The sequence below is a fragment of the Coregonus lavaretus genome, assembly GCF_964263955.1.
Source record: "Coregonus lavaretus genome assembly, contig: SUPER_36_unloc_1, whole genome shotgun sequence".
NCBI classification, from domain to species: Eukaryota; Metazoa; Chordata; class Actinopteri; order Salmoniformes; family Salmonidae; genus Coregonus; species Coregonus lavaretus.
Window position 1 is genome coordinate 1,620,915 of NW_028167175.1, and position 25,444 is coordinate 1,646,358.

The 25,444-nt window shown below is 45.9% G+C and overlaps 2 protein-coding genes and 1 long non-coding RNA gene across 3 annotated transcripts in view; 2 read left to right on the forward strand and 1 right to left on the reverse strand.

Annotated features, from left to right (window-relative positions):
- Nucleotides 1-25,444, forward strand: part of pald1a (phosphatase domain containing paladin 1a) — a 333,284-nt gene that overhangs the window by 66,223 nt on the left and 241,617 nt on the right. The gene's annotated exons all lie outside the window — the stretch shown is intronic.
- LOC311111095 lies at nt 1,739-13,803 on the forward strand. Its single transcript, XR_014610747.1, has 3 exons — nt 1,739-1,823; nt 4,172-4,309; nt 13,765-13,803. It is a non-coding gene; the product is annotated as an uncharacterized lncRNA (long non-coding RNA).
- On the reverse strand, nt 19,728-24,422 carry LOC311111087 (small COPII coat GTPase SAR1B-like). Its single transcript, XM_084189085.1, has 7 exons — nt 24,341-24,422; nt 23,839-23,911; nt 23,614-23,733; nt 23,444-23,509; nt 23,198-23,301; nt 22,865-22,996; nt 19,728-22,305 (listed from the first exon to the last, which is right to left on the reverse strand). Exons 2-7 carry the CDS (start codon nt 23,894-23,896, stop codon nt 22,189-22,191), a joined length of 597 nt encoding a protein of 198 aa, XP_084045211.1. The 5' UTR covers nt 23,897-23,911; nt 24,341-24,422; the 3' UTR covers nt 19,728-22,188.

Below are 25,444 nucleotides of genomic sequence, written 5' to 3' on the forward strand. Positions count from 1 at the left end.
TGGCTACTCTATACCTAGACCCTCCTCCTGTTGGCTACTCTATACCTAGACCCTCCTCCTGTTGGCTACTCTATACCTAGACCCTCCTCCTCCTGGCTACTCTATACCTAGACCCTCCTCCTATTGGCTACTCTATACCTAGACCCTCCTCCTGTTGGCTACTCTATACCTAGACCCTCCTCCTATTGGCTACTCTATACCTAGACCCTCCACCTGTTGGCTACTCTATACCTAGACCCTCCTCCTGTTGGCTACTCTATACCTAGACCCTCCTCCTGTTGGCTACTCTATACCTAGACCCTCCTCCTGTTGGCTACTCTATACCTAGACCCTCCTCCTCCTGGCTACTCTATACCTAGACCCTCCTCCTATTGGCTACACTATACCTAGACCCTCCTCCTATTGGCTACACTATACCTAGACCCTCCTCCTGGCTACTCTATACCTAGACCCTCCTCCTGTTGGCTACTCTATACCTAGACCCTCCTCCTGTTGGCTACTCTATACCTAGACCCTCCTCCTGGCTACACTATACCTAGACCCTCCTCCTATTGGCTACTCTATACCTAGACCCTCCTCCTATTGGCTACTCTATACCTAGACCCTCCTCCTGTTGGCTACTCTATACCTAGACCCTCCTCCTGGCTACTCTATACCTAGACCCTCCTCCTATTGGCTACTCTATACCTAGACCCTCCTCCTGTTGGCTACTCTATACCTAGACCCTCCTCCTATTGGCTACTCTATACCTAGACCCTCCTCCTATTGGCTACTCTATACCTAGACCCTCCTCCTATTGGCTACTCTATACCTAGACCCTCCTCCTATTGGCTACACTATACCTAGACCCTCCTCCTGTTGGCTACTCTATACCTAGACCCTCCTCCTGTTGGCTACTCTATACCTATACCCTCCTCCTATTGGCTACTCTATACCTAGACCCTCCTCCTATTGGCTACTCTATACCTAGACCCTCCTCCTATTGGCTACTCTATACCTAGCCCCTCCAGTGTATAGGTCCAGAGTCAGCCCCAACCCTAGGCCTGTACACCACCCACCCAGGACAGAAAATACCCCTACCATCCTGGAACAAGAAAAAAACAGATGCTGCACTGTCTCCTCCTCCCCACAGAACAGACACCCCCTGCCCACTGATGATGCACTGTCTCCTCCTCCCCACAGAACTGACACCCCCTGCCCACTGATGATGCACTGTCTCCTCCTCCCCACAGAACAGACACCCCCTGCCCACTGATGCTGCACTGTCTCCTCCTCCCCACAGAACTGACACCCCCTGCCCACTGATGCTGCACTGTCTCCTCCTCCCCACAGAGCAGACACCCCCTGGTGTCTGTTCAGCACTCTGGTCTGGATGAGTGGGTTGTGAAACAGTGACTCCTCCATTATCCATGCTCCTGGCCTTGAAACATCTCTGTGAACAGATAGTGTATTTCCACGGCCAAAGCACAGCGCGGTAGAACAGAGTAATGGCTGACATATCGAACTGCTCCAGATCCAATAAGAACAAGCGCCTGGCCTACCCATGATCCCCTGCTCTCCTCAGAACAGCCCAAGCCGTGTCTCTCCAGCACACCCCCTGCTGGGACAGAAGTCTCTGTGCAGCTTGTAGACGGAAAGCAGTCACTCTGGACCCAGTGTCCACCAGCCCTTGGTCCCCATCATGCAGAGGGAGGTGTAACACTGCTGCTTGTGTCCAGTGGTGACCAGACCAAAATAAATACACCAGTCGAAAGAAAACCAACAGAGGCAACAGACAATGGAAAGATCTCCCCCTGTGATGCTGATCAGACCCATCAACAGAGGTAACAGACAAGGGAAAGATGTCCCCTGTGATGCTGATCATCATCTTTCTCTTCTACCACTTTCTTTCCTTTGATGGATCTTTTGCCTAGAGAGAGAGAGAGAGAGAGAGAGAGAGAGAGAGAGAGAGAGAGAGAGAGAGAGAGAGAGAGACTCTCTCCTTCCAGTGTTGTGATTGGCAGGCCTGTCAGTACGGGGGCCAATCAAGGACAACAAGGAACCAAACCAAAAACAGGCCGACTGACATGATTGTGCTTTTACTCCTCTGCTCAAGTATATCTACTGCACCTACAGCAGAATGGTACAATATGGTGCAGTGTGGTGCAGTATGATGCAGTATGGCGCAGTATGGTACAGTGTGGTACAGTACGATGCAGTATGGTACAGTATGGTACAGTATGGTGCAGTATGATGCAGTATTATACAGTATGGTACAGTGTGGTGCAGTGTGGTACACAATGGTGCAGTATGGTACAGTATGGTGCAGTATGGTACAGTATGGTGCAGTATGGTACAGTATGGTGCAGTATGGTGCAGTATGGTACAGTATGGTACAGTATGGTACAGTGTGGTGCAGTGTGGTACAGTATGATGCAGTATGGATGCAGTGTGGATGCAGTATGGTGTAGTATGGTGCAGTATGGTGCAGTATGGTACAGTATGGTGCAGTATGGTACAGTGTGGTGCAGTATGGTACAGTATGGTGCAGTATGGTACAGTGTGGTGCAGTGTGGTACAGTATGATGCAGTATGGATGCAGTATGGTACAGTATGGTGCAGTAAGGTGCAGTTAGGTGCAGTAAGGTGCAGTATGTTACCGTATGGTGCAGTAAGGTGCAGTTAGGTGCAGTAAGGTGCAGTATGTTACCGTATGGTGCAGTAAGGTGCAGTTAGGTGCAGTATGGGTGCAGTATGGTACCGTATGGTGCAGTAAGGTGCAGTTAGGTGCAGTATGGTGCAGTAAGGTGCAGTATGGTAAAGTATGGTGCAGTAAGGTGCAGTATGGGTGCAGTATGGTACCGTATGGTGCAGTAAGGTGCAGTTAGGTGCAGTATGGTGCAGTAAGGTGCAGTATGGTAAAGTATGGTGCAGTAAGGTGCAGTATGGGTGCAGTATGGGTACCAACTGAGGATAAGGAGGAACCAATCCAAAAACAGGCTTTAAATATTTGAAGACAGTTGTCAGTTAGTTCCCCGTTGGGCTTCAATGTCTTATACCTTGTCTCAGCTCTTAGTGTGGGGCATTCGTAACTCCACCCCCTCGCTACAGTGTTTATGGAAAGTGACAGTTGTGTTTGACAGATGGTCTGAAGGGAGGAGGCTGAAACAGAGGGGAACTGTCACAGGACTGTCAACCATTTTAACATGATGCTATCAAGGCATACAGAGACATACATGGGTAAATAGATAGATTAATGCATTGTGAATAAAGCCATAGCTAGGCTCAATAAAGCAGACTGGAGCCCCATCTCTCTCTCTCTCTTTGAGACACACAGACATTTTGTATTGTATTATGTAGTTTTATGTGATGCGTGGTTGTGTCATCTGGCTATCTTGAGATGAATGCACTAGCTGTGGGTCTCTCTGGATGGGAGCGTCAGCTAGATGACTAAATTGTAATGTAGTGCTGTATTTTATGTATATTATTTATTTTATTTGTTGTGTTTTGATTTCTGTTTGGACCCCAGGAAGAGCAGCCCCTGTCTCAGCAGTAGCTCATTGGGGATCCTAATAAATACTACTAATACTACTGCTCTCTCTCTCTGTCTCATCTCCCTGTTTTGTTTTTTCTGTCCCTCTCTCTCTCTTTCTCCATCTCTTCTACCCTCTCTCTCTGTCTCATCTCCCTGTTTTGTTTTTTCTGTCCCCCTCTCTCTCTGTCTCCATCTCTTCTACCCTCTCTCTCTGTCTCCATCTCTTCTACCCTCTCTCTCTTTCTCCATCTCTTCTACCCTCTCTCTCTTTCTCCATCTCTTCTACCCTCTCTCTCTTTCTCCATCTCGTCTACCCTCTCTCTCTTTCTCCATCTCTTCTACCCTCTCTCTCTTTCTCCATCTCTTCTACCCTCTCTCTCTTTCTCCATCTCTTCTACCCTCTCTCTCTTTCTCCATCTCTTCTACCCTCTCTCTCACCCTGTATCTCTCTGGCATTCTCCAACAGACAGCTCCTCCTGTGTTCCCTCTCCTTCCTTCCTTCCTGTCTGAGTCTCCTCACAGGTCTACAAGCTGCGCTGACGTGTTTCATTTATGCACCACTTATCTCTTCCATCGATGTGAGCCAGCGCAGAGAGCCCAAAGGACATACATATTTAACAACACAGTGTGTGTGTGTGTATGTTTTTTTTTCTCCAGGCATGTATATCCCCAGCTGCGATGAGGACGGCTACTACAGACAGCTGCAGTGTGACCAGAGCAGGGGAGAGTGTTGGTGTGTCGACCAGCACGGAGGAGAAATGATGGGCTCCAGAATCCATGGCAACCCTGACTGTGGTAAGAGCCGTAGAGCTGTAGAGTTAAGAGCTTCCTGTTGGTTATACAATAACAATCATTCTACAACGGGTTGGTCAAAACAAGCATTGTGATTGTTTGAGACGCGTTCTAAGTCACACTAAGAAACCTGTTTAGTATGGGTCGGCCTGTGAGAGATTCCTGCGCATTCAGTGTCCCATCAGCCAATTCATCAACTTGATCTCCGCTGTAAAAAGCCTCTAGACATTATTTTCCCTTGCTTCTAGCCTAACATTTGGTTCGCAAACAACAGGGGGGTTTGTACAAACGTTGCTGTCCGTCTCTCGACATTTGCAACATTGTTTCAATATTGAGACTTAATTAACATGTCAGGACGAGACGGACATCTTCTCTCAGCCAGTCCAAATCATGAGTCAGCATCATTTTTATGGATATATACAAAGACATTTCAATAGAAAAACAGGTCAAACGACATGCAGATACTTTGCTGTTAATCTAGCTGCACTGTTTGACCTGACTGTGTTAGCCGTAGTTGGCTAGCTAGCGAGGGATAAGAGCATTGCCAGCCAGCATGGCAATGGAACATTTAGAACGAACGACTGGGTTTGCGTCCATAAATATATCAGTTAAAAAAAGAAACATCCCTTTTCCAGGACTCTGTCTTTCAAAGATAATTCGTAAAAAATCCAAATAACTTCACAGACCTTCATTGTAAAGGGTTTAAACACTGTTTCCCATGCTTGTTCAATGAACCATAAACAATTGATGAACATGCACCTGTGGAATGGTCGTTAAGACACTAACAGCTTACAGACGGTAGGCAATTAAGGTCACAGTTATGAAAACTTAGGACACTAAAGAGGCCTTTCTACTGACTCTGAAAAACACCAAAAGAAAGATGCCGCTTTCAAGGAGCGGGACTCTAACCCGGAAGCTTATAAGAAATCCCGCTATGCCCTCCAACGAACCATCAAACAGGCAAAGCGTCAATACAGAACTAAGATCGAATCGTACTACACCGGCTCCGACGCTCGTCGGATGTGGCAGGGCTTGCAAACTATTACAGAGTACAAAGGGAAGCACAGCCGCGAGCTGCCAAGTGACACGAGCCTACCAGACGAGCTAAATTACTTCTATGCTCGCTTCGAGGCAAGTAACACTGAAACATGCATGAGCGCATCAGCTGTTCCAGACGACTGTGTGATCACGCTCTCCGTAGCCGATGTGAGTAAGACCTTTAAACAGGTCAACATTCACAAGGCCGCAGGGCCAGACGGATTACCAGGACGTGTACTCCGAGCATGCGCTGACCAACTGGCAAGTGTCTTCACTGACATTTTCAACCTCTCCCTGTCTGAGTCTGTAATACCAACATGTTTCAAGCAGACCACCATAGTCCCTGTGCCCAAGAACACTAAGGTAACCTGCCTAAATGACTACCGACCCGCAGCACTCATGTCTGTAGCCATGAAGTGCTTTGAAAGGCTGGTCATGGCTCACATCAACAGCATTATCCCAGAAACCCTAGACCCACTCCAATTTACATACCGCCCCAACAGATCCACAGATGATGCAATCTCTATTGCGCTCCACACTGCCCTTTCACACCTGGACAAAAGGAACACCTATGTGAGAATGCTATTCATTGACTGCAGCTCAGCGTTCAACACCATAATGCCCTCAAAGCTCATCACTAAGCTAAGGACCCTGGGACTAAACACCTCCCTCTGCAACTGGATCCTGGACTTCCTGATGGGCCGCCCCCCAGGTGGTAAGGGTAGGTAACAACCCATCCGCCACGCTGATCCTCAACACGGGGGCCCCTCAGGGGTCCGTGCTCAGTCCCCTCCTGTACTCCTTGTTTACTCATGACTGCATGGCCAGGCACGACTCCAACACCATCATTAAGTTTGCAGATGATAGTGGTAGGCCTGATCACCGACAACGACAAGACAGCCTATAGGGAGGCTCAATTGGGTTGAGGCCGGGGGATTGTGGAGGCCAGGTCATCTGATCCAGCACTCCATCACTCTCCTTCTTGGTAAAATAACCCTTACACAGCCTGGAGGTGTGTTGAGTCATTGTCCTGTTGAAAAACAAATGATAGTTCCACTAAGCCCAAACCAGAATGGATGGCGTATCGCTGCAGAATGCTGTGGTAGCCATGCTGGTTAAGTGTGCCATGAATTCTAAATAAATCACTGACAGTGTCACCAGCAAAGCACCCCCACACCATAACACCTCCTCCTCCATTCTTTACGGTGGGAACCACACATGCAGAGATCGTCCGTTCACCCACACCGCGTCACACAAAGACATGGTGGTTGGAACCAAAAATCTCAAATTTGGACTCCAGACCAAAGGACACATTTCCACCGGTCTAATGTCCATTGCTCGTGTTTCTTGGCCCAAGCAAGTCTCTTCTTCTTATTGTAGGGGTTTCTTTGCAGCAATTCGACCATGAAGGCCTGATTCACAGTCCCCTCTGAACAGTTGATGTTGAGATGTGTCTGTGACTTGAACTCTGTGAAGCATTTATTTGGGCTGCAATTTCTGAGGCTGGTAACTCTAATGAACTTATCCTCTGCAGCAGAGGTAACTCTGGGTCTGCCATTCCTGTGGCGGTCCTCAAGAGAGCCAGTTTCATCATAGCGCTTGATGGTTTTTGCGACTGCACTTGAAGAAACGTTCAAAGTTCTTGAAATGTTCCGTATTGACTGACTTTCATGTCTTAAAATAATGATGGACTGTCGTTTCTCTTTGCTTATTTGAGCTTTTCTTGCCATAATATGGACTTGGTGTTTTACCAAATAGGGCTATCTTCTGTATACCCCCCCTACCTTGTCACAACACAACTGATTGGCTCAAACGCATTAAGAAGGAAATAAATTCCACAAATTAACTTTTAAGAAGGCACACCTGTTAATTGAAATGTATTCCAGGTGACTACCTCATGAAGCTGGTTGAGAGAATGCCAAGAGTGTGCAAAGCTGTCATCAAGGCAAAGGGTGGCTATTTGAAGAATCTCAAATATAAAATATATTTTGATTTGTTTAACACTTTTTTGGTTACTACATGATTCCATGTGTTATTTCATAGTTTTGATGTCTTCACTATTATTCTACAACGTAAAAAATTGTCAAAATAAAGAAAAACCCTTGAATGAGTAGGTGTGTCCAAACCTTTGACTGGTAGTGTATGTTTTACCAGCGGCAGACTATGATCGATAATGTCAAAAGCCGCACTGAAGTCTAACAAAACAGCCCACACAATCTTTTTATCATGCTGTGCTTGTTGAATGTCCTTCCCTATAAGCGTGCTGAAAGTCTGTTGTCAATTTGTTTACTGTAAAATAGCATTGTATTTGGTCAAACACAATTCTTTCCAGAAGTTTACTAAGGTTTGGTAACAGGCTGATTGGCTTTACTATTCTTGGGGTAGTGGAATGACTTTTGCTTCCCTCCAGACCTGAGGGCACACACTTTCTAGTAGGCTTAAATTGAAGATATGGCAAATAGGAGTAGCAATATCGTCCGCTATTTTCCATCCAGGTTGTCAGACCCCGGTGGCTTGCCATTACTGATAGACAACAATCATATTTTCACCTCTTCCACACTCACTTTACGGAATTCAAAAGTTAAAATGCTTGTCTTTCATAATTTCGTCAGATATACTTGGATGTGTAGTGTCAGCGTTTGTTGCTGGCATGTCATGCCTAAATCTGCTAATCTTGCCAATGAAAAAGTCATTAAAGTAGTTGGCAAAATCAGTGGGTTTTGTGATGAATGAGCCATTTGATTCAATGAATGATGGAGCCGAGTTTGCCTTTTTACCAATATTTAATTTAAGGTGCTCCAAAGCTTTTTACTATCATTCTTTATATCATATATTTTTGTTTCATAGTATAGTTTCTTTTTATTAAGTTTAGTCACATGATTTCTCAATTTGCAGTACGTTTGCCAATCAGTTGGGCTGCCAGACTTATTTGCCATTCCTTTTGCCTCATCCCTCTCAACCATACCATTTTTCAATTCCTCATAAATCCAAGGAGATTTAACAGTTTTTTCAGTAATTTTCTTAATGGCTTCATGCTTATTAGTAACTGGAATAAGCAATTTCATAAATGTGTCAAGTGCAGCGTCTGGTTGCTCCTCATTACACACCACAGACCAGCAAATATTCTTCACATCAACAACATAGGAATCAGTACAAAACGTATTGTATGACCTCTTATACACTATATTAGGCCCAGCCTTTGGGACTTTGGTTTTCCTAGATATGGCTACTAATTATATAGTGATCACTACATCCTATGGATTTGGATACTGCTTTAAAGCAATCCTCCTCCCTTAATCAATTACCTGACTTTTCCAAGCCAAAATATATTTTTAGCCTCCTCGAGAGACATGCTAAGCCCTGTAGTCCCTCCACTTCAAACTCCATCTGTATTGGGCTGTAGGGCTGTATAGGGCTGTATAGGGCTGTATAGGGCTGTATAGGGCTGTAGGGCTGTAGGGCTGTATAGGGCTGTAGGGCTGTAGGGCTGTATAGGGCTGTAGGGCTGTATAGGGCTGTAGGGCTGTATAGGGCTGTAGGGCTGTATAGGGCTGTATAGGGCTGTAGGGCTGTATAGGGCTGTAGGGCTGTATAGGGCTGTAGGGCTGTGTAGGGCTGTATAGGGCTGTAGGGCTGTATAGGGCTGTAGGGCTGTATAGGGCTGTAGGGCTGTATAGGGCTGTATAGGGCTGTATAGGGCTGTATAGGGATGTAGGGCTGTATAGGGCTGTAGGGCTGTATAGGGCTGTAGGGCTGTATAGGGCTGTAGGGCTGTATAGGGCTGTAGGGCTGTATAGGGCTGTATAGGGCTGTATAGGGCTGTAGGGCTGCATAGGGCTGTATAGGGCTGTATAGGGCTGTAGGGCTGTATAGGGCTGTAGGGCTGTATAGGGCTGTATAGGGCTGTAGGGCTGTATAGGGCTGTAGGGCTGTATAGGGCTGTATAGGGCTGTGTAGGGCTGTATAGGGCTGTATAGGGCTGTAGGGCTATAGGGCTGTATAGGGCTGTAGGGCTGTATAGGGCTGTAGGGCTGTATAGGGCTGTATAGGGCTGTAGGGCTGTATAGGGCTGTAGGGCTGTATAGGGCTGTAGGGCTGTATAGGGCTGTATAGGGCTGTAGGGCTGTGTAGGGCTGTAGGGCTGTATAGGGCTGTAGGGCTGTATAGGGCTGTAGGGCTGTATATGGCTGTATAGGGCTGTATAGAGCTGTATAGGGCTGTAGGGCTGTATAGGGCTGTATAGGGCTGTATATGGCTGTAGGGCTGTATAGGGCTGTAGGGCTGTATAGGGCTGTAGGGCTGTACAGGGCTGTATAGGGCTGTAGGGCTGTATAGGGCTGTAGGGCTGTATAGGGCTGTAGGGCTGTATAGGGCTGTATAGGGCTGTATAGAGCTGTATAGAGCTGTATAGAGCTGTAGGGCTGTATAGGGCTGTAGGGCTGTATAGGGCTATAGGGCTGTATAGGGCTGTAGGGCTGTATAGGGCTGTATAGGGCTGTAGGGCTGTATAGGGCTGTAGGGCTGTATAGGGCTGTATAGGGCTGTATAGGGCTATAGGGCTGTATAGGGCTGTAGGGCTGTATAGGGCTGTATAGGGCTGTATAGAGCTGTAGGGCTGTATAGGGCTGTAGGGCTGTATGGGGCTGTAGGGCTGTATAGGGCTGTAGGGCTGTATAGAGCTGTAGGGCTGTATAGGGCTATAGGGCTGTGTAGGGCTGTAGGGCTGTATAGAGCTGTAGGGCTGTATAGGGCTGTATAGGGCTATAGGGCTGTATAGGGCTGTAGGGCTGTATAGGGCTGTATAGGGCTGTAGGGCTGTATAGGGCTGTAGGGCTGTATAGGGCTGTATAGGGCTGTGTAGGGCTGTATAGGGCTGTATAGGGCTGTAGGGCTATAGGGCTGTATAGGGCTGTAGGGCTGTATAGGGCTGTAGGGCTGTATAGGGCTGTATAGGGCTGTAGGGCTGTATAGGGCTGTAGGGCTGTATAGGGCTGTAGGGCTGTATAGGGCTGTATAGGGCTGTATAGGGCTGTAGGGCTGTATAGGGCTGTAGGGCTGTAGGGCTGTATAGGGCTGTAGGGCTGTATAGGGCTGTATAGGGCTGTATAGGGCTGTAGGGCTGTATATGGCTGTATAGGGCTGTATAGAGCTGTATAGGGCTGTAGGGCTGTATAGGGCTGTATAGGGCTGTAGGGCTGTATATGGCTGTAGGGCTGTATAGGGCTGTAGGGCTGTATAGGGCTGTAGGGCTGTACAGGGCTGTATAGGGCTGTAGGGCTGTATAGGGCTGTATAGGGCTGTAGGGCTGTATAGGGCTGTAGGGCTGTATAGGGCTGTAGGGCTGTATAGGGCTGTATAGGGCTGTATAGAGCTGTATAGAGCTGTATAGAGCTGTAGGGCTGTATAGGGCTGTAGGGCTGTATAGGGCTATAGGGCTGTATAGGGCTGTAGGGCTGTATAGGGCTGTATAGGGCTGTAGGGCTGTATAGGGCTGTAGGGCTGTATAGGGCTGTATAGGGCTGTATAGGGCTATAGGGCTGTATAGGGCTGTATAGGGCTGTATAGGGCTGTATAGAGCTGTAGGGCTGTATAGGGCTGTAGGGCTGTATGGGGCTGTAGGGCTGTATAGGGCTGTAGGGCTGTATAGAGCTGTAGGGCTATATAGGGCTATAGGGCTGTATAGGGCTGTAGGGCTGTATAGAGCTGTAGGGCTGTATAGGGCTGTATAGGGCTGTATAGGGATGTAGGGCTGTATAGGGTTGTAGGGCTGTATAGGGCTGTAGGGCTGTATAGGGCTGTATAGGGCTGTAGGGCTGCATAGGGCTGTATAGGGCTGTAGGGCTGTATAGAGCTGTAGGGCTGTATAGGGCTAAAACAAAATGGCTTTTGGTCTTATAATAAGACCAAGATTGAAACAAATGCACTGTGCGGACATCACACTGCACTGAACAGTCAAGAGCAGTGGGAAGGCCATGGCGGTGTGGTTTGTTTGAATTTAATCAGTATTAAAGGGATAGTTAATTTAAATAAAAAATACACATTTCTTTCCTTACCCTGAAAGCAGTTTATGGACAAGGAGAGACTGCAATATGTACCAGTATTAACTACCTACAAACATTCTACTGTATGTTACCTTGTGTCTTTTGTCACATGAAATCATAGGAATTGTTAACTGAGAAACACTCCTTTCATTTCATTCCTCGTTCCAGATGAGCTGTAGGGCTGTATAGGGCTGTATAGGGCTGTAGGGCTGCATAGGGCTGTATAGGGCTGTATAGGGCTGTAGGGCTGTATAGGGCTGTAGGGCTGTATAGGGCTGTATAGGGCTGTATAGGGCTGTAGGGCTGTATAGGGCTGTATAGGGCTGTGTAGGGCTGTATAGGGCTGTATAGGGCTGTAGGGCTATAGGGCTGTATAGGGCTGTAGGGCTGTATAGGGCTGTAGGGCTGTATAGGGCTGTATAGGGCTGTAGGGCTGTATAGGGCTGTAGGGCTGTATAGGGCTGTAGGGCTGTATAGGGCTGTATAGGGCTGTAGGGCTGTGTAGGGCTGTAGGGCTGTATAGGGCTGTAGGGCTGTATAGGGCTGTAGGGCTGTATATGGCTGTATAGGGCTGTATAGAGCTGTATAGGGCTGTAGGGCTGTATAGGGCTGTATAGGGCTGTATATGGCTGTAGGGCTGTATAGGGCTGTAGGGCTGTATAGGGCTGTAGGGCTGTACAGGGCTGTATAGGGCTGTAGGGCTGTATAGGGCTGTAGGGCTGTATAGGGCTGTAGGGCTGTATAGGGCTGTATAGGGCTGTATAGAGCTGTATAGAGCTGTATAGAGCTGTAGGGCTGTATAGGGCTGTAGGGCTGTATAGGGCTATAGGGCTGTATAGGGCTGTAGGGCTGTATAGGGCTGTATAGGGCTGTAGGGCTGTATAGGGCTGTAGGGCTGTATAGGGCTGTATAGGGCTGTATAGGGCTATAGGGCTGTATAGGGCTGTAGGGCTGTATAGGGCTGTATAGGGCTGTATAGAGCTGTAGGGCTGTATAGGGCTGTAGGGCTGTATGGGGCTGTAGGGCTGTATAGGGCTGTAGGGCTGTATAGAGCTGTAGGGCTGTATAGGGCTATAGGGCTGTGTAGGGCTGTAGGGCTGTATAGAGCTGTAGGGCTGTATAGGGCTGTATAGGGCTATAGGGCTGTATAGGGCTGTAGGGCTGTATAGGGCTGTATAGGGCTGTAGGGCTGTATAGGGCTGTAGGGCTGTATAGGGCTGTATAGGGCTGTGTAGGGCTGTATAGGGCTGTATAGGGCTGTAGGGCTATAGGGCTGTATAGGGCTGTAGGGCTGTATAGGGCTGTAGGGCTGTATAGGGCTGTATAGGGCTGTAGGGCTGTATAGGGCTGTAGGGCTGTATAGGGCTGTAGGGCTGTATAGGGCTGTATAGGGCTGTATAGGGCTGTAGGGCTGTATAGGGCTGTAGGGCTGTAGGGCTGTATAGGGCTGTAGGGCTGTATAGGGCTGTATAGGGCTGTATAGGGCTGTAGGGCTGTATATGGCTGTATAGGGCTGTATAGAGCTGTATAGGGCTGTAGGGCTGTATAGGGCTGTATAGGGCTGTAGGGCTGTATATGGCTGTAGGGCTGTATAGGGCTGTAGGGCTGTATAGGGCTGTAGGGCTGTACAGGGCTGTATAGGGCTGTAGGGCTGTATAGGGCTGTATAGGGCTGTAGGGCTGTATAGGGCTGTATAGGGCTGTATAGGGCTATAGGGCTGTATAGGGCTGTATAGGGCTGTATAGGGCTGTAGGGCTGTATAGGGCTGTAGGGCTGTATGGGGCTGTAGGGCTGTATAGGGCTGTAGGGCTGTATAGAGCTGTAGGGCTATATAGGGCTATAGGGCTGTATAGGGCTGTAGGGCTGTATAGAGCTGTAGGGCTGTATAGGGCTGTATAGGGCTGTATAGGGATGTAGGGCTGTATAGGGTTGTAGGGCTGTATAGGGCTGTAGGGCTGTATAGGGCTGTATAGGGCTGTAGGGCTGCATAGGGCTGTATAGGGCTGTAGGGCTGTATAGAGCTGTAGGGCTGTATAGGGCTAAAACAAAATGGCTTTTGGTCTTATAATAAGACCAAGATTGAAACAAATGCACTGTGCGGACATCACACTGCACTGAACAGTCAAGAGCAGTGGGAAGGCCATGGCGGTGTGGTTTGTTTGAATTTAATCAGTATTAAAGGGATAGTTAATTTAAATAAAAAATACACATTTCTTTCCTTACCCTGAAAGCAGTTTATGGACAAGGAGAGACTGCAATATGTACCAGTATTAACTACCTACAAACATTCTACTGTATGTTACCTTGTGTCTTTTGTCACATGAAATCATAGGAATTGTTAACTGAGAAACACTCCTTTCATTTCATTCCTCGTTCCAGATGAGCTGGTGGGATATTCTGGAGGTTTTGGGAGTGGCGTAGGATGGGAGGATGAGGAGGAGAAGGAGGCGGAGGAGAACGGAGAAGAGGCGGAGGAGGAGGAAGAGGGGGAGGCAGACGACGGAGGATACATCTGGTAGAACTGAACACAAACGGAGAGCCTGGTCACGACGAATCCACTGGCCTACAACTGCAGGGATGATGGCTGAGGCGGCATCCCAAATGGCACCCTATTCCCTATATAGTGCACTACTTTAGACCAGGGCTCATATGGACACCCATAGGATCCCCTGGTCAAAAGGTAGTGCACTATATAGGGAATAGGGTGCCATTTGGGACGCAAGCATCTTTCTCTCCGAACAGAAAAAGATTTGGGGATTTCGGGGCGGGTTATGGAATTCTGTCTGTATTGTCCCCTGTGGATATGGGGAGTGGGAGGTGAGGGGTGAGGGGTGAGGGGCCCACGGTACAGTGGTGAGATTGCTAGTTTTTGTCTTAAATATGTGAATTATTGCTTCATTCTTTTCTGTTTTGTGAGCAAGAGAGCGTCCTGTTTCGCTGTTTCTGAAGAACAGCATCCAGCGACATCATAGAGTACTATCGTCAGGTAATCTATCTGTCCATCAACTGTTACTGTCAGAAACGCATATAAATTATACATTTATTTTCCACTGTGAACAATTGCTTGGATATTGAAATCACAGTTCTGCTAAAATGGAATGGATTGAGTGGGAAATTGTTCAGTACGTGGTTATGTTGGCAAAATCAGAATTGCTGCGTATATAAATCCTGTAGCAATGATCTATGAAGCGAAACAACAAGACTAGCGGGAAGAAATGGCACCTTATTCCCTTGATAGTGCACTACTTTTGATGAGGGCCCATAAAGCTTTGGTCTAAAGTCGTGCACTATGCAGGGATTAGGGTGCCATTTGGGGTGAATCCTCTCTTTAGGGGGTGATTCCACTACTGAGAGAAATTGTTATTTTCTCTTAATCGTTTCTTACGAAGCATATTTCTCATTTAAGATTTTGACAAAATGTCGTCAAAAGTAATGTTACTCATTGGATAATTAGTCAAAATAGTCAATGTGTTTCCTGAATTATGTAGATAAATACAGTACTTAGAAACAGGGTTGTTATTAATGAAGGTTTTGTGCTACTATATTACTAAAGGTATACTGATGTACACGGCTCTCGGCTCTCTATAAACCTTTAAAATATTATGTCGATTAACATAGACACAATGACTACTAATATCTCTCATGAAACTGCTAAGGGACCTTTGTTACCTACTGTATTATTTAAACTCAGAACTTGTAGAATGTATATTACTTGTCCCAACAACCAACACCACCAAGGCGACGTCCCAAATAGCACCCTTATTCCCTATATAATGCACTACTTTAGACCAGGGCCCATATGACTCTTGTTCAAAAGTAGTGCACTATATAGAGAATAGTCTGCCATATAGGGAATAGTCTACCATTTGGGAAGCCGACACTACCTTACCTATGGAACTTTGTAAATCACTTCAAAGAATGTGTCAGTCAATGTTCTATTCTCAGTCTGCTACTTACATCTTTATTTCGGTGTTTATAAAAACGATGTGTATGCTACTTGAAGCTCTGTGTGTATACTTGAATTCTCACTGTTAGGATTGTTTTCCATGAGTACATTGTTACCATGTGTTTTCATCATTACCCCCATCACTTTAGTTGTTTTTAGTATTGCACGTTATAGTGAACATGAATGTACCTCTAGGCTGAGCACTTTACTATTAAAGGCATTGGGCCCAAAACCTCTAGCTTTTTCAGTACTACTTTACAAATACCTTCTCTGTTGCAATTTTAGTAAGAGTTGAGAGGTAAATATCTGAATCCTTTCTAATGTGATTTCTGTTGGAGAGTTAGAAATATATAGTGATGCATAATGTATATGATCAACAAAATTACTGACAATGGATAGTTACAAAAATTCTAACAAACAAGGATAATTATAGGATTCTTTACTTCAAGTCTCTATGACCTAAAATGGAAGTTTATGTCAGAGCTGAACGTGGAGACAGGTTTTCATTTCATTGGTCCTAAGCTGCCTCCCAACGTCAGGACATGAAACTGCACTCTCAACAGGCTCAACCATAGCTCAGTGGTCTCAACCATAGCTCAGTGGTCTCAACCATAGCTCAGTGGTCTCGTCCATAGCTCAGTGGTCTCGTCCATAGCTCAGTGGTCTCGTCCATAGCTCAGTGGTCTCGTCCATAGCTCAGTGGTCTCGTCCATAGCTCAGTGGTCTCGTCCATAGCTCAGTGGTCTCAACCATAGCTCAGTGGTCTCAACCATAGCTCAGTGGTCTCGTCCATAGCTCAGTGGTCTCGTCCATAGCTCAGTGGTCCCGTCCATAGCTCAGTGGTCTCGTCCATAGCTCAGTGGTCTCGTCCATAGCTCAGTGGTCTCAACCATAGCTCAGTGGTCTCAACCATAGCTCAGTGGTCTCGTACATAGTTCAGTGGTCTCGTCCATAGCTCAGTGGTCCCGTCCATAGCTCAGTGGTCTCGTCCATAGCTCAGTGGTCTCAACCATAGCTCAGTGGTCTCAACCATAGCTCAGTGGTCTCGTCCATAGCTCATTGGTCTCGTCCATAGCTCAGTGGTCTCGTCCATAGCTCAGTGGTCTCAACCATAGCTCAGTGGTCTCGTCCATAGCTCAGTGGTCTCAACCATAGCTCAGTGGTCTCAACCATAGCTCAGTGGTCTCGTCCATAGCTCATTGGTCTCGTCCATAGCTCAGTGGTCTCGTCCATAGCTCAGTGGTCTCAACCATAGCTCAGTGGTCTCGTCCATAGCTCAGTGGTCTCGTCCATAGCTCAGTGGTCTCGTCCATAGCTCAGTGATCCCGTCCATAGCTCAGTGGTCCCGTCCATAGCTCAGTGGTCTCAACCATAGCTCAGTGGTCTCAACCATAGCTCAGTGGTCTCGTCCATAGCTCAGTGGTCTCGTCCATAGCTCAGTGGTCTCGACCATAGCTCAGTGGTCTCAACCATAGCTCAGTGGTCTCAACCATAGCTCAGTGGTCTCAACCATAGCTCAGTGGTCTCGTCCATAGCTCAGTGGTCCCGTCCATAGCTCAGTGGTCTCAACCATAGCTCAGTGGTCTCAACCATAGCTCAGTGGTCCCAACCATAGCTCAGTGGTCTCAACAGCAAAGTATCTGGGTGCTGAAGACACAGGTGAAAGCCACGTAAACCATAGAACACTACTGAGATGCACCCTTTCGCACATGGATTTCTCCCCTCTGGGGGAATTTAAAGGCATGACACGGCAGATGCTGAGCCACTGTTGTCCCTGTGGTGTGACAGGCAGAAGAGGATACCGCTCTGGAAGCAGATAAATAATGTACAGGCTCAAAGTGAGATTTGCCATCTTCGTCTGTATCCCAAATGGCACCCTATTGCCTTTGTAGTGCACTACTTTTGATCAGGGCCCATAGGGTGAACTAGATAAAGAATGGGGTGGGGTGGGGGGGGGGGGCAGTATGAAAATGTATGCACTCACTAACTGTAAGTCGCTCTGGATAAGAGCGTCTGTTAAAATGTAATGAACTCTTTGGAAGTTACTTGATAGCAGCCCTGCACCGAAGATTATACTTTTAGTTAATTGCGTATTTATACAGTATTTGCAAATAATGCTGGTCTCAAACATACTTTAATATCACGTGTAGATTAGAAGTGTGGATTTGTAGCGTTTGCAATATATTTACATCATTTAGCAGACACTCTTATCCAGAGCGACTTACAAATTGGTGCATTCACCTTATAGCCAGTGGGACAACCACTTGTTTTTATTTTTTTTATGGGGGGGTGGGGGGTAGAAGGATTACTTTATACACTTAAACAACACAATGTAACTCCAAGTCAATCACACTTCTGTGAAATCAAACTGTCCACTTAGGAAGCAACACTGATTGACAATACATTTCACATGCTGTTGTGCAAATGGAATAGACAACAGGTGGAAATTATAGGCAATTAGCAAGACACCCCCAATAAAGGAGTGGTTTTGCAGGTGGTGACCACAGACCACTTCTCAGTTCCTATGCTTCCTGGCTGATGTTTTGGTCACTTTTGAATGCTGGCGGTGCTTTCACTCTAGTGGTAGCATGAGACGGAGTCTACAACCCACACAAGTGGCTCAGGTAGTGCAGCTCATCCAGGATGGCACATCAATGCGAGCTGTGGCAAGAAGGTTTGCTGTGTCTGTCAGCGTAGTGTCCAGAGCATGGAGGCGCTACCAGGAGACAGGCCAGTATATCAGGAGACGTGGAGGAGGCCGTAGGAGGGCAACAACCCAGCAGCAGGACCGCTACCTCCGCCTTTGTGCAAGGAGGAGCAGGAGGAGCACTGCCAGAGCCCTGCAAAATGACCTCCAGCAGGCCACAAATGTGCATGTGTCTGCTCAAACGGTCAGAAACAGACTCCATGAGGGTGGTATGAGGGCCCGACATCCACAGGTGGGGGTTGTGCTTACAGCCCAACACCGTGCAGGACATTTGGCATTTGCCAGAGAACACCAAGATTGGCAAATTCGCCACTGGCGCCCTGTGCTCTTCACAGATGAAAGCAGGTTCACACTGAGCACATGTGACAGACGTGACAGAGTCTGGAGACGCAGTGGAGAATGTTCTGCTGCCTGCAACATCCTCCAGCATGACCGGTTTGGCGGTGGGTCAGTCATGATGTGGGGTGGCATTTCTTTGGGGGGCCGCACAGCCCTCCATGTGCTCGCCAGAGGTTGCCTGACTGCCATTAGGTACCGAGATGAGATCCTCAGACCCCTTGTGAGACCATATGCTGGTGCGGTTGGCCCTGGGTTCCTCCTAATGCAAGACAATGCTAGACCTCATGTGGCTGGAGTGTGTCAGCAGTTCCTGCAAGAGGAAGGCATTGATGCTATGGACTGGCCCGCCCGTTCCCCAGACCTGAATCCAATTGAGCACATCTGGGACATCATGTCTCGCTCCATCCACCAACGCCACGTTGCACCACAGACTGTCCAGGAGTTGGCGGATGCTTTAGTCCAGGTCTGGGAGGAGATCCCTCAGGAGACCATCCGCCACCTCATCAGGAGCATGCCCAGGCATTGTAGGGAGGTCATACAGGCACGTGGAGGCCACACACACTACTGAGCCTCATTTTGACTTGTTTTAAGGACATTACATCAAAGTTGGATCAGCCTGTAGTGTGGTTTTCCACTTTAATTTTGAGTGTGAATCCAAATCCAGACCTCCATGGGTTGATAAATTAGATTTCCATTGATAATTTTTGTGTGATTTTGTTGTCAGCACATTCAACTATGTAAAGAAAAAAGTATTTAATAAGATTATTTCATTCATTCAGATCTAGGATGTGTTATTTGTGTTCCCTTTATTTTTGTGAGCAGTGTACTATTCCAGGTATTCCTTAAAGAGGTGGGGTTTCAAGTGTCTCCGGAAGGTGGTCAGTGACTCCGCTGTCCTGGCGTCGTGGGGGAGCTTGTTCCACCATTGGGGCGCCAGAGCAGCAAATAGCTTTGACTGGGCTGAGCGGGAACTGTGCTTCTGTAGAGGTAGGGGAGCTAGCAGGCCAGAGGTGGATGAACGTAGTGCCCTTGTTTGGGTGTAGGGTCTGATCAGAGCCTGAAGGTAAGGAGGTGCCGTTCCCCTCACAGCTCCGTAGGCAAGCACCATGGTCTTGTAGTAGATGCAAGCCTCAACTGGAAGCCAGTGGAGTGTGCGGAGGAGCGGGGTGACGTGAGAGAACTTGGGAAGGTTGAACACCAGACGGGCTGCAGCGTTCTGGATAAGTTGTAGGGGTTTAATGGCACAGGCAGGGAGCCCAGCCAACAGCAAGTTGCAGTAATCCAGACGGGAGATGACAAGTGCCTGGATTATACATCTACAGCCCTACAACAAAACATGACAACTGAGGATTGATTGTTAAAAATATTTATGGAATTTCTCACATTAAAACGATCGGAGTTATCATAAATACCTCCAGTAATAATGTCTGCGTGCCAAATGACAGCCTATTCCTTATATAGTGCACTACATTTGACCAGGGCTAATAGGGCTTTGGTCAAAAGCAGTGCACTATATAGGGAATAGGGTGCTATTTGGGATACACCCTGCGTGTGTTGTCAGCCCAAGGACATGAATTGTACAAAGAAAGAGACCATCTTACATTATTTACAATGAATACAGAAACGTTAATGATACTCAATAGTTAAATACTGATATTTAGCATTGGGGTCAGTTCCATCTCAATTCAGGTAGGAAACTGAAATTCCAATTCAATTTTTCCTCATTAAAAAGCTCTGAGAGAAATTGGAATATCAGTTTAGTTTATGAATTGAAATGGAACTGAGCCCAACACTGGCTGATACAAAGGCTGTTATTCCCAGAGATTCAGAGCTACAGGTGTACTCTCATATCATTGTACAGATAGTCAAGAAGTACCAGCAGCATTTCAACCATAGACTTGTCTGAATCACACAGCCAATACTTCACACCATGGACATTATAAATCATTTCTACAATGACCTACACAGCAGACAGGAAACGTGACAATTAGATCAACAAAAGGCTGAATCAAACTGCTGAAACTCTCCCCTCTATTTAAACTATAAGGCAGTATTAGCCTACATGGCAGGAAGTACCTGTTCCCATTAGTTCATTCTGATGATAAATAAACGAACAACTAAAATATGTCAGTGACGGCCATTTCAGATTGAATTAAATAGACCCCGACATCAAAATAATAAGAAATGTTGCAAATGACAGAGGCTTAGAATGACAGAGAAGATTTACTAGTAGGCCTAGAAATATCTGGGACGTGTTCATTTTAGGGCCCGCAACGGAAAACATTTAAAAACATTTTGCAACTGAAAATGAAAATAAGTGTTTCCATTGTCCAAGTCCTTCCCCGTTTCAGTCCGTTTTCATCCGTTTGGTGCCTAATGAACATGACCCAGGTCTGCGACCAGGACCAGGCAAAGACCAAGGGCCCTATTCAAACTGGTGCCCAGGCTATCTGGTGTTTCCTTGAGTAGTACGTCACTCCAAGCATGCAAGTGGGATTTATTTTAAAACCAGACCGAATAGGGTCCAATTTATCTATTTTTAACCCAGACCTGATTGAATAGGGACCCAATTTATATATATATTTTTCCAACGACACCTCTGCCAGAGCTGTGTTAGTAGAGTAGCATAGCCTTTTGTTAAGATTAGCATTGCAGTGGCCACTGATGGTCATTCCGCTTTATTGCTGCTGCATACCATTGGAATGATGGCAATGGCGGTCTCTTGTTCTGGCCTGTTACAATGTACCTGCATATCACGCCACTATAGCCATTCATTCGTTGAACGGTAGTAGGATGAACATTACATCGCCACTATAACCCCCTCCAGGTCTATTATCTGTAAACATCCCAAAGTCACTTGCAAAAATAGTTTGCATACGTCTTTGGCTGAGTGCATTGAAGGCAATAGCTGCACGGACAATTACAATTGATCTCAAAACCCCCATGGATGCAAACCCCAAACGCCACCCTATTCCCTATTTAGTGCACTACTTTTGACCGGGACGCACAGAAAGTATGGGTTCTCTGAAGTTGGCACACAAAGTAGTGCACTATATATATATATAGTGAATATTACTGCCATTTGGGACGCAACCCATGTATCTAAACAGAATCAGGTCAAATGGACCCCAGCCCCTAAACTTCAGACAACATTTGCACCGCTCTATTCGGTGCATTGGAACTTGGTCTGGGGGAATAATCATGCTCAGTCTATCTATTGTCTTTCATGTCCTCTTAGTGATATGACATCTTATTCTAGGTAGGAGTGCTATGTACAAGCAACAAGCATTGTACCACCACCATTCACATAAATATCCTTATAAATCAGTCACACAAATATCCTTATAATCTATTCCATTTACAACTACTTGGTCCATCATTTTTCAGAAATAATTAAAAAGTTCACAGTATAACTTATAAAGTTTTAACATTCTTACATATCATCTGCCGTATACTGCAGCTTGAATTGCAGATATGATCAAATCCGTTGGATATAATTGGATACTCTAATTACATGCCAGAGAATGGGTTGACATTACACTTAATTAATGGACTAATATTAAACGCAAACCGATCTTGAATCTTGTGACCAATGAACCACTTTTAAAAGTTTGCATAGATAGAAACCTTTCAAACTGACCAATTAATGCTGAAATTGACTCAATCAGAAAGCTGATTATTGACCATTGGGAGCTTCAGATCTTTCCACAGGGGGGTTGGAAGATAAGGGACATTTCCTTGTATAGCTTTTCTTCTTCATTCCCCCAGAAAGATGGGAGTCCCGTTTAGTAAAAGAACCGCTGCCTAGATGTCAGTCGATGTATTGTGACAGCCACCTGAAGCCATCTCCATAGCCCTGCTTCTTCAGGACACTGCACATGAAGATCTCCAGAGGTCGTACCTGCAGATCCTTCAATGACACATTACTCTGGGAGAAGAACACAAGGTCAGCGGTTAAAGACCACTCCAGCTATTTATTTTTTTACTTTTCCTGTTGAAAAACATTATCCCAAGTATAAATACAGTAATGTACACACACTTGTGCCATGTCATAACATACCTGGACCACCTATTGAGATGTGCATTTTGTTAAGTAAATCAGGTGTTTAATGAGGTGAAAATATACTGGAGTTCCACTATCATTTTCTACCACATACCTATAATATAATATAATATGCCATTTAGCAGACGCTTTTATCCAAAGCGACCTACAGTCATCCGTGCATACATTATTTTTTTTTAAATTTTATGGGTGGTCCCGGGGATCGAACCCACTACCTTGGCGTTACAAGCGCCGTGCTCTACCAGCTGAGCACGGCGCTTGTAACATGAATACTAAAGAACATGAATACTGTCCCACACACATATAATTCAGACACACACGGTAGTTGTGTTATACACTCATCTGAAATGGCCTTTAAGAAAAAATATAACGATGAACCATATATACAAATCCCATAGGCCATGTCTATCTCTATGATGCTTACCTTTCCAGTGCATTGACCGTCGAGAGCGAACGCCTCTCTCAGTCCCCCCTCACTGATGGCTTCAGGACGGTCTATTTTGTTCCCCAGGACCAGCACGGGCACAGAGAGGATGGTCTCATCTGCTAACAGAGCCTGAACACACACACACACACACACACACACAGGGGAAAGAGGTTCAGTAATGAGACAGAGATGGGACAGTGAGAATGATTGTTGTGTGTCCTGGACTAACCTGCATTGATTGCTGCCTCACTGTGTGGGTTTTGTGTATGCATTTTTCACAATGAATATGTTGGTAAATGAGGCCCATTGTGCGCAATGGAAGTGACTTACATCAAGTTCGATCTTGGATTCTGTAAGGCGGTCATGATCAGCACAGTCAACCAGAAAGACAACTCCATTGATAGCCGGCAGATAGTTCTTCCAAACTCTTCTAGCTGTGAAAGAGACAGAAGATGTAGCACATTATGTAATGTGTCAAGATGCTGACCAAACCCTAGAAAGACAATGTAATGTCTCAAGATGCTGACCAAACCCTAGAAAGACGCAGTGGCCAACTTAGTTAGGCCTAAGTCTTACCTTGTACGTGACCGCCCAGATCAAACGTGGTGAATGTCATTCCAGCTATTGTCAACTCTTCCGATGCTTCAAGGAGAAACAAAACACATTTAAAATCACTGACATTGTGTTCACTCCATTTACTGAACTTAAAACAACCCAATAATATACTTAGAAATGATGCTGCTTACTTGGATGCAACGTGGGCACATGCTGTCCAAGTCTGTCATCTTTCAGCATATGCAGAAGGGTCGTTTTACCAGCATTATCCAACCCCAGGAAAACCAGCTTCCCAGACTTTTTGTACAACCCTGGGAAAGTACATTGATAATGTAACGTTTGAGTTGGAAACACACACCACTCATTGTGACATGCAGTTATACTGACAATACATTTGAAGTCAAGTCTGAGATTACCTAAAAACTGTAGCACACCACTAAAGCCTCTGTAGATCCAATCAAAGAGGAATGACATTTCAGTGGTCTTTGCCTAAGGAAGAAGACAATCGGGAAGTTAGCTAGCTAGCTAGCTAGCAAACACACTGACAACTTGTCCAGACGGGATCAACTTGTCTCACTGGATCAGCAGCATTTTGACAGTGCATCATGACTATATGGATAGCTACAGGCTCTCTTTACATAAGCAAATGCACTTGTTACTGCTGCTAGCCAGCTTTAGGTTTGTCAACAAAAATACAAGTATTTTCTTATCCTAGCATGCTAGTTAGCACCAGCTGTTAGCTAGCTAGCTAGCTCGGCTACGTGGCTATCAGCTTAGCTAAAACCCTGGGCTCATGTGGACTAAGGACTCACAGACAGACAGCTCTCTATTTCGAAGTAAAGGTATGACGGAACACAAGTAACGTTATGTAACTATATAAAAGACTGAATATTTTTGAATAAAGCTGCCAAATCTTACCTCTCCCTGTCGACAATGACAGCTTTGTGTAGATTTTTTTTTTAGCGGATTCGATAAACGAACAGCTGATTGTATTGTTCTTCGACGTGACTTGGGGAACTACCTAACCATCCTAGTGGCGCACTAGCGCCGCCTGCTGTGTGGGAGCTTACTGTAACAGGATTATGACGCTCACCTTTCACCTACCTTTCCCATAAAATACCTCAAATCCTCTGCATATATTATAAGCATTATATATAGACGTTTCATCTAGTAGCGCCCATCTTTTCCTCTTGGCAGTGGAGGAGTCTTGGATGAGTGATTCTTCGGCAGTTCTTTTCATGCTGTGATTGCTTGTAAGAGTCAACTTTAGAGAAACCATTTACATTTACATTTACGTCATTTAGCAGACGCTCTTATCCAGAGCGACTTACAAATAGGTGCATTCACCCTATAACCAGTGGGATAACCACTTTACAATATATATATATTTTTTTTTAGAGGGGGGGGGGGGGGGGGGGTATAGAATGATTACTTTATCCTACCCCAGGTATTCCTTAAAGAGGTGGGGTTTCAAATGTCTCCGGAAGGTGGTGAGTGACTCCGCTGTCCTGGCGTCGTGAGGGAGCTTGTTCCACCATTGGGGTGCCAGAGCAGCGAACAGTTTTGACTGGGCATTTCTATTCTTTACATTCAACACACCTGTTTAAACTGCTTTTCTTATGTCTGTTATAAGGCTTGCATTATGATACATGACCACGAGATACCAGTAAAGACCATGCTCAGAACAGGAGGAGGGGGGTGTGGTGATGGTATTTATTTTCAGATTTATGACCATTTTCAGGTTTCAGTATCAAACAACATGATGCAAGACACAGTAAAGTGTATAGGTTTAGACAGACTATAAAGGTCATATTATTACAAATGTCTATTTGTACCTGGGAAACATAATAAACATAATGAGCAGGCTTACTTGGGTTGAGTACTTGTCATGTTAAGATGATAAGCATCAATCACAATTTATACTAAAAATGGGAAACTGTAATTATACTAAAAATGTTTTCTGTAATTTTCAAGTATATTCTTCTGTTCAGGTGAGAAAGCATTTTGGTCCAATCTGAAGGC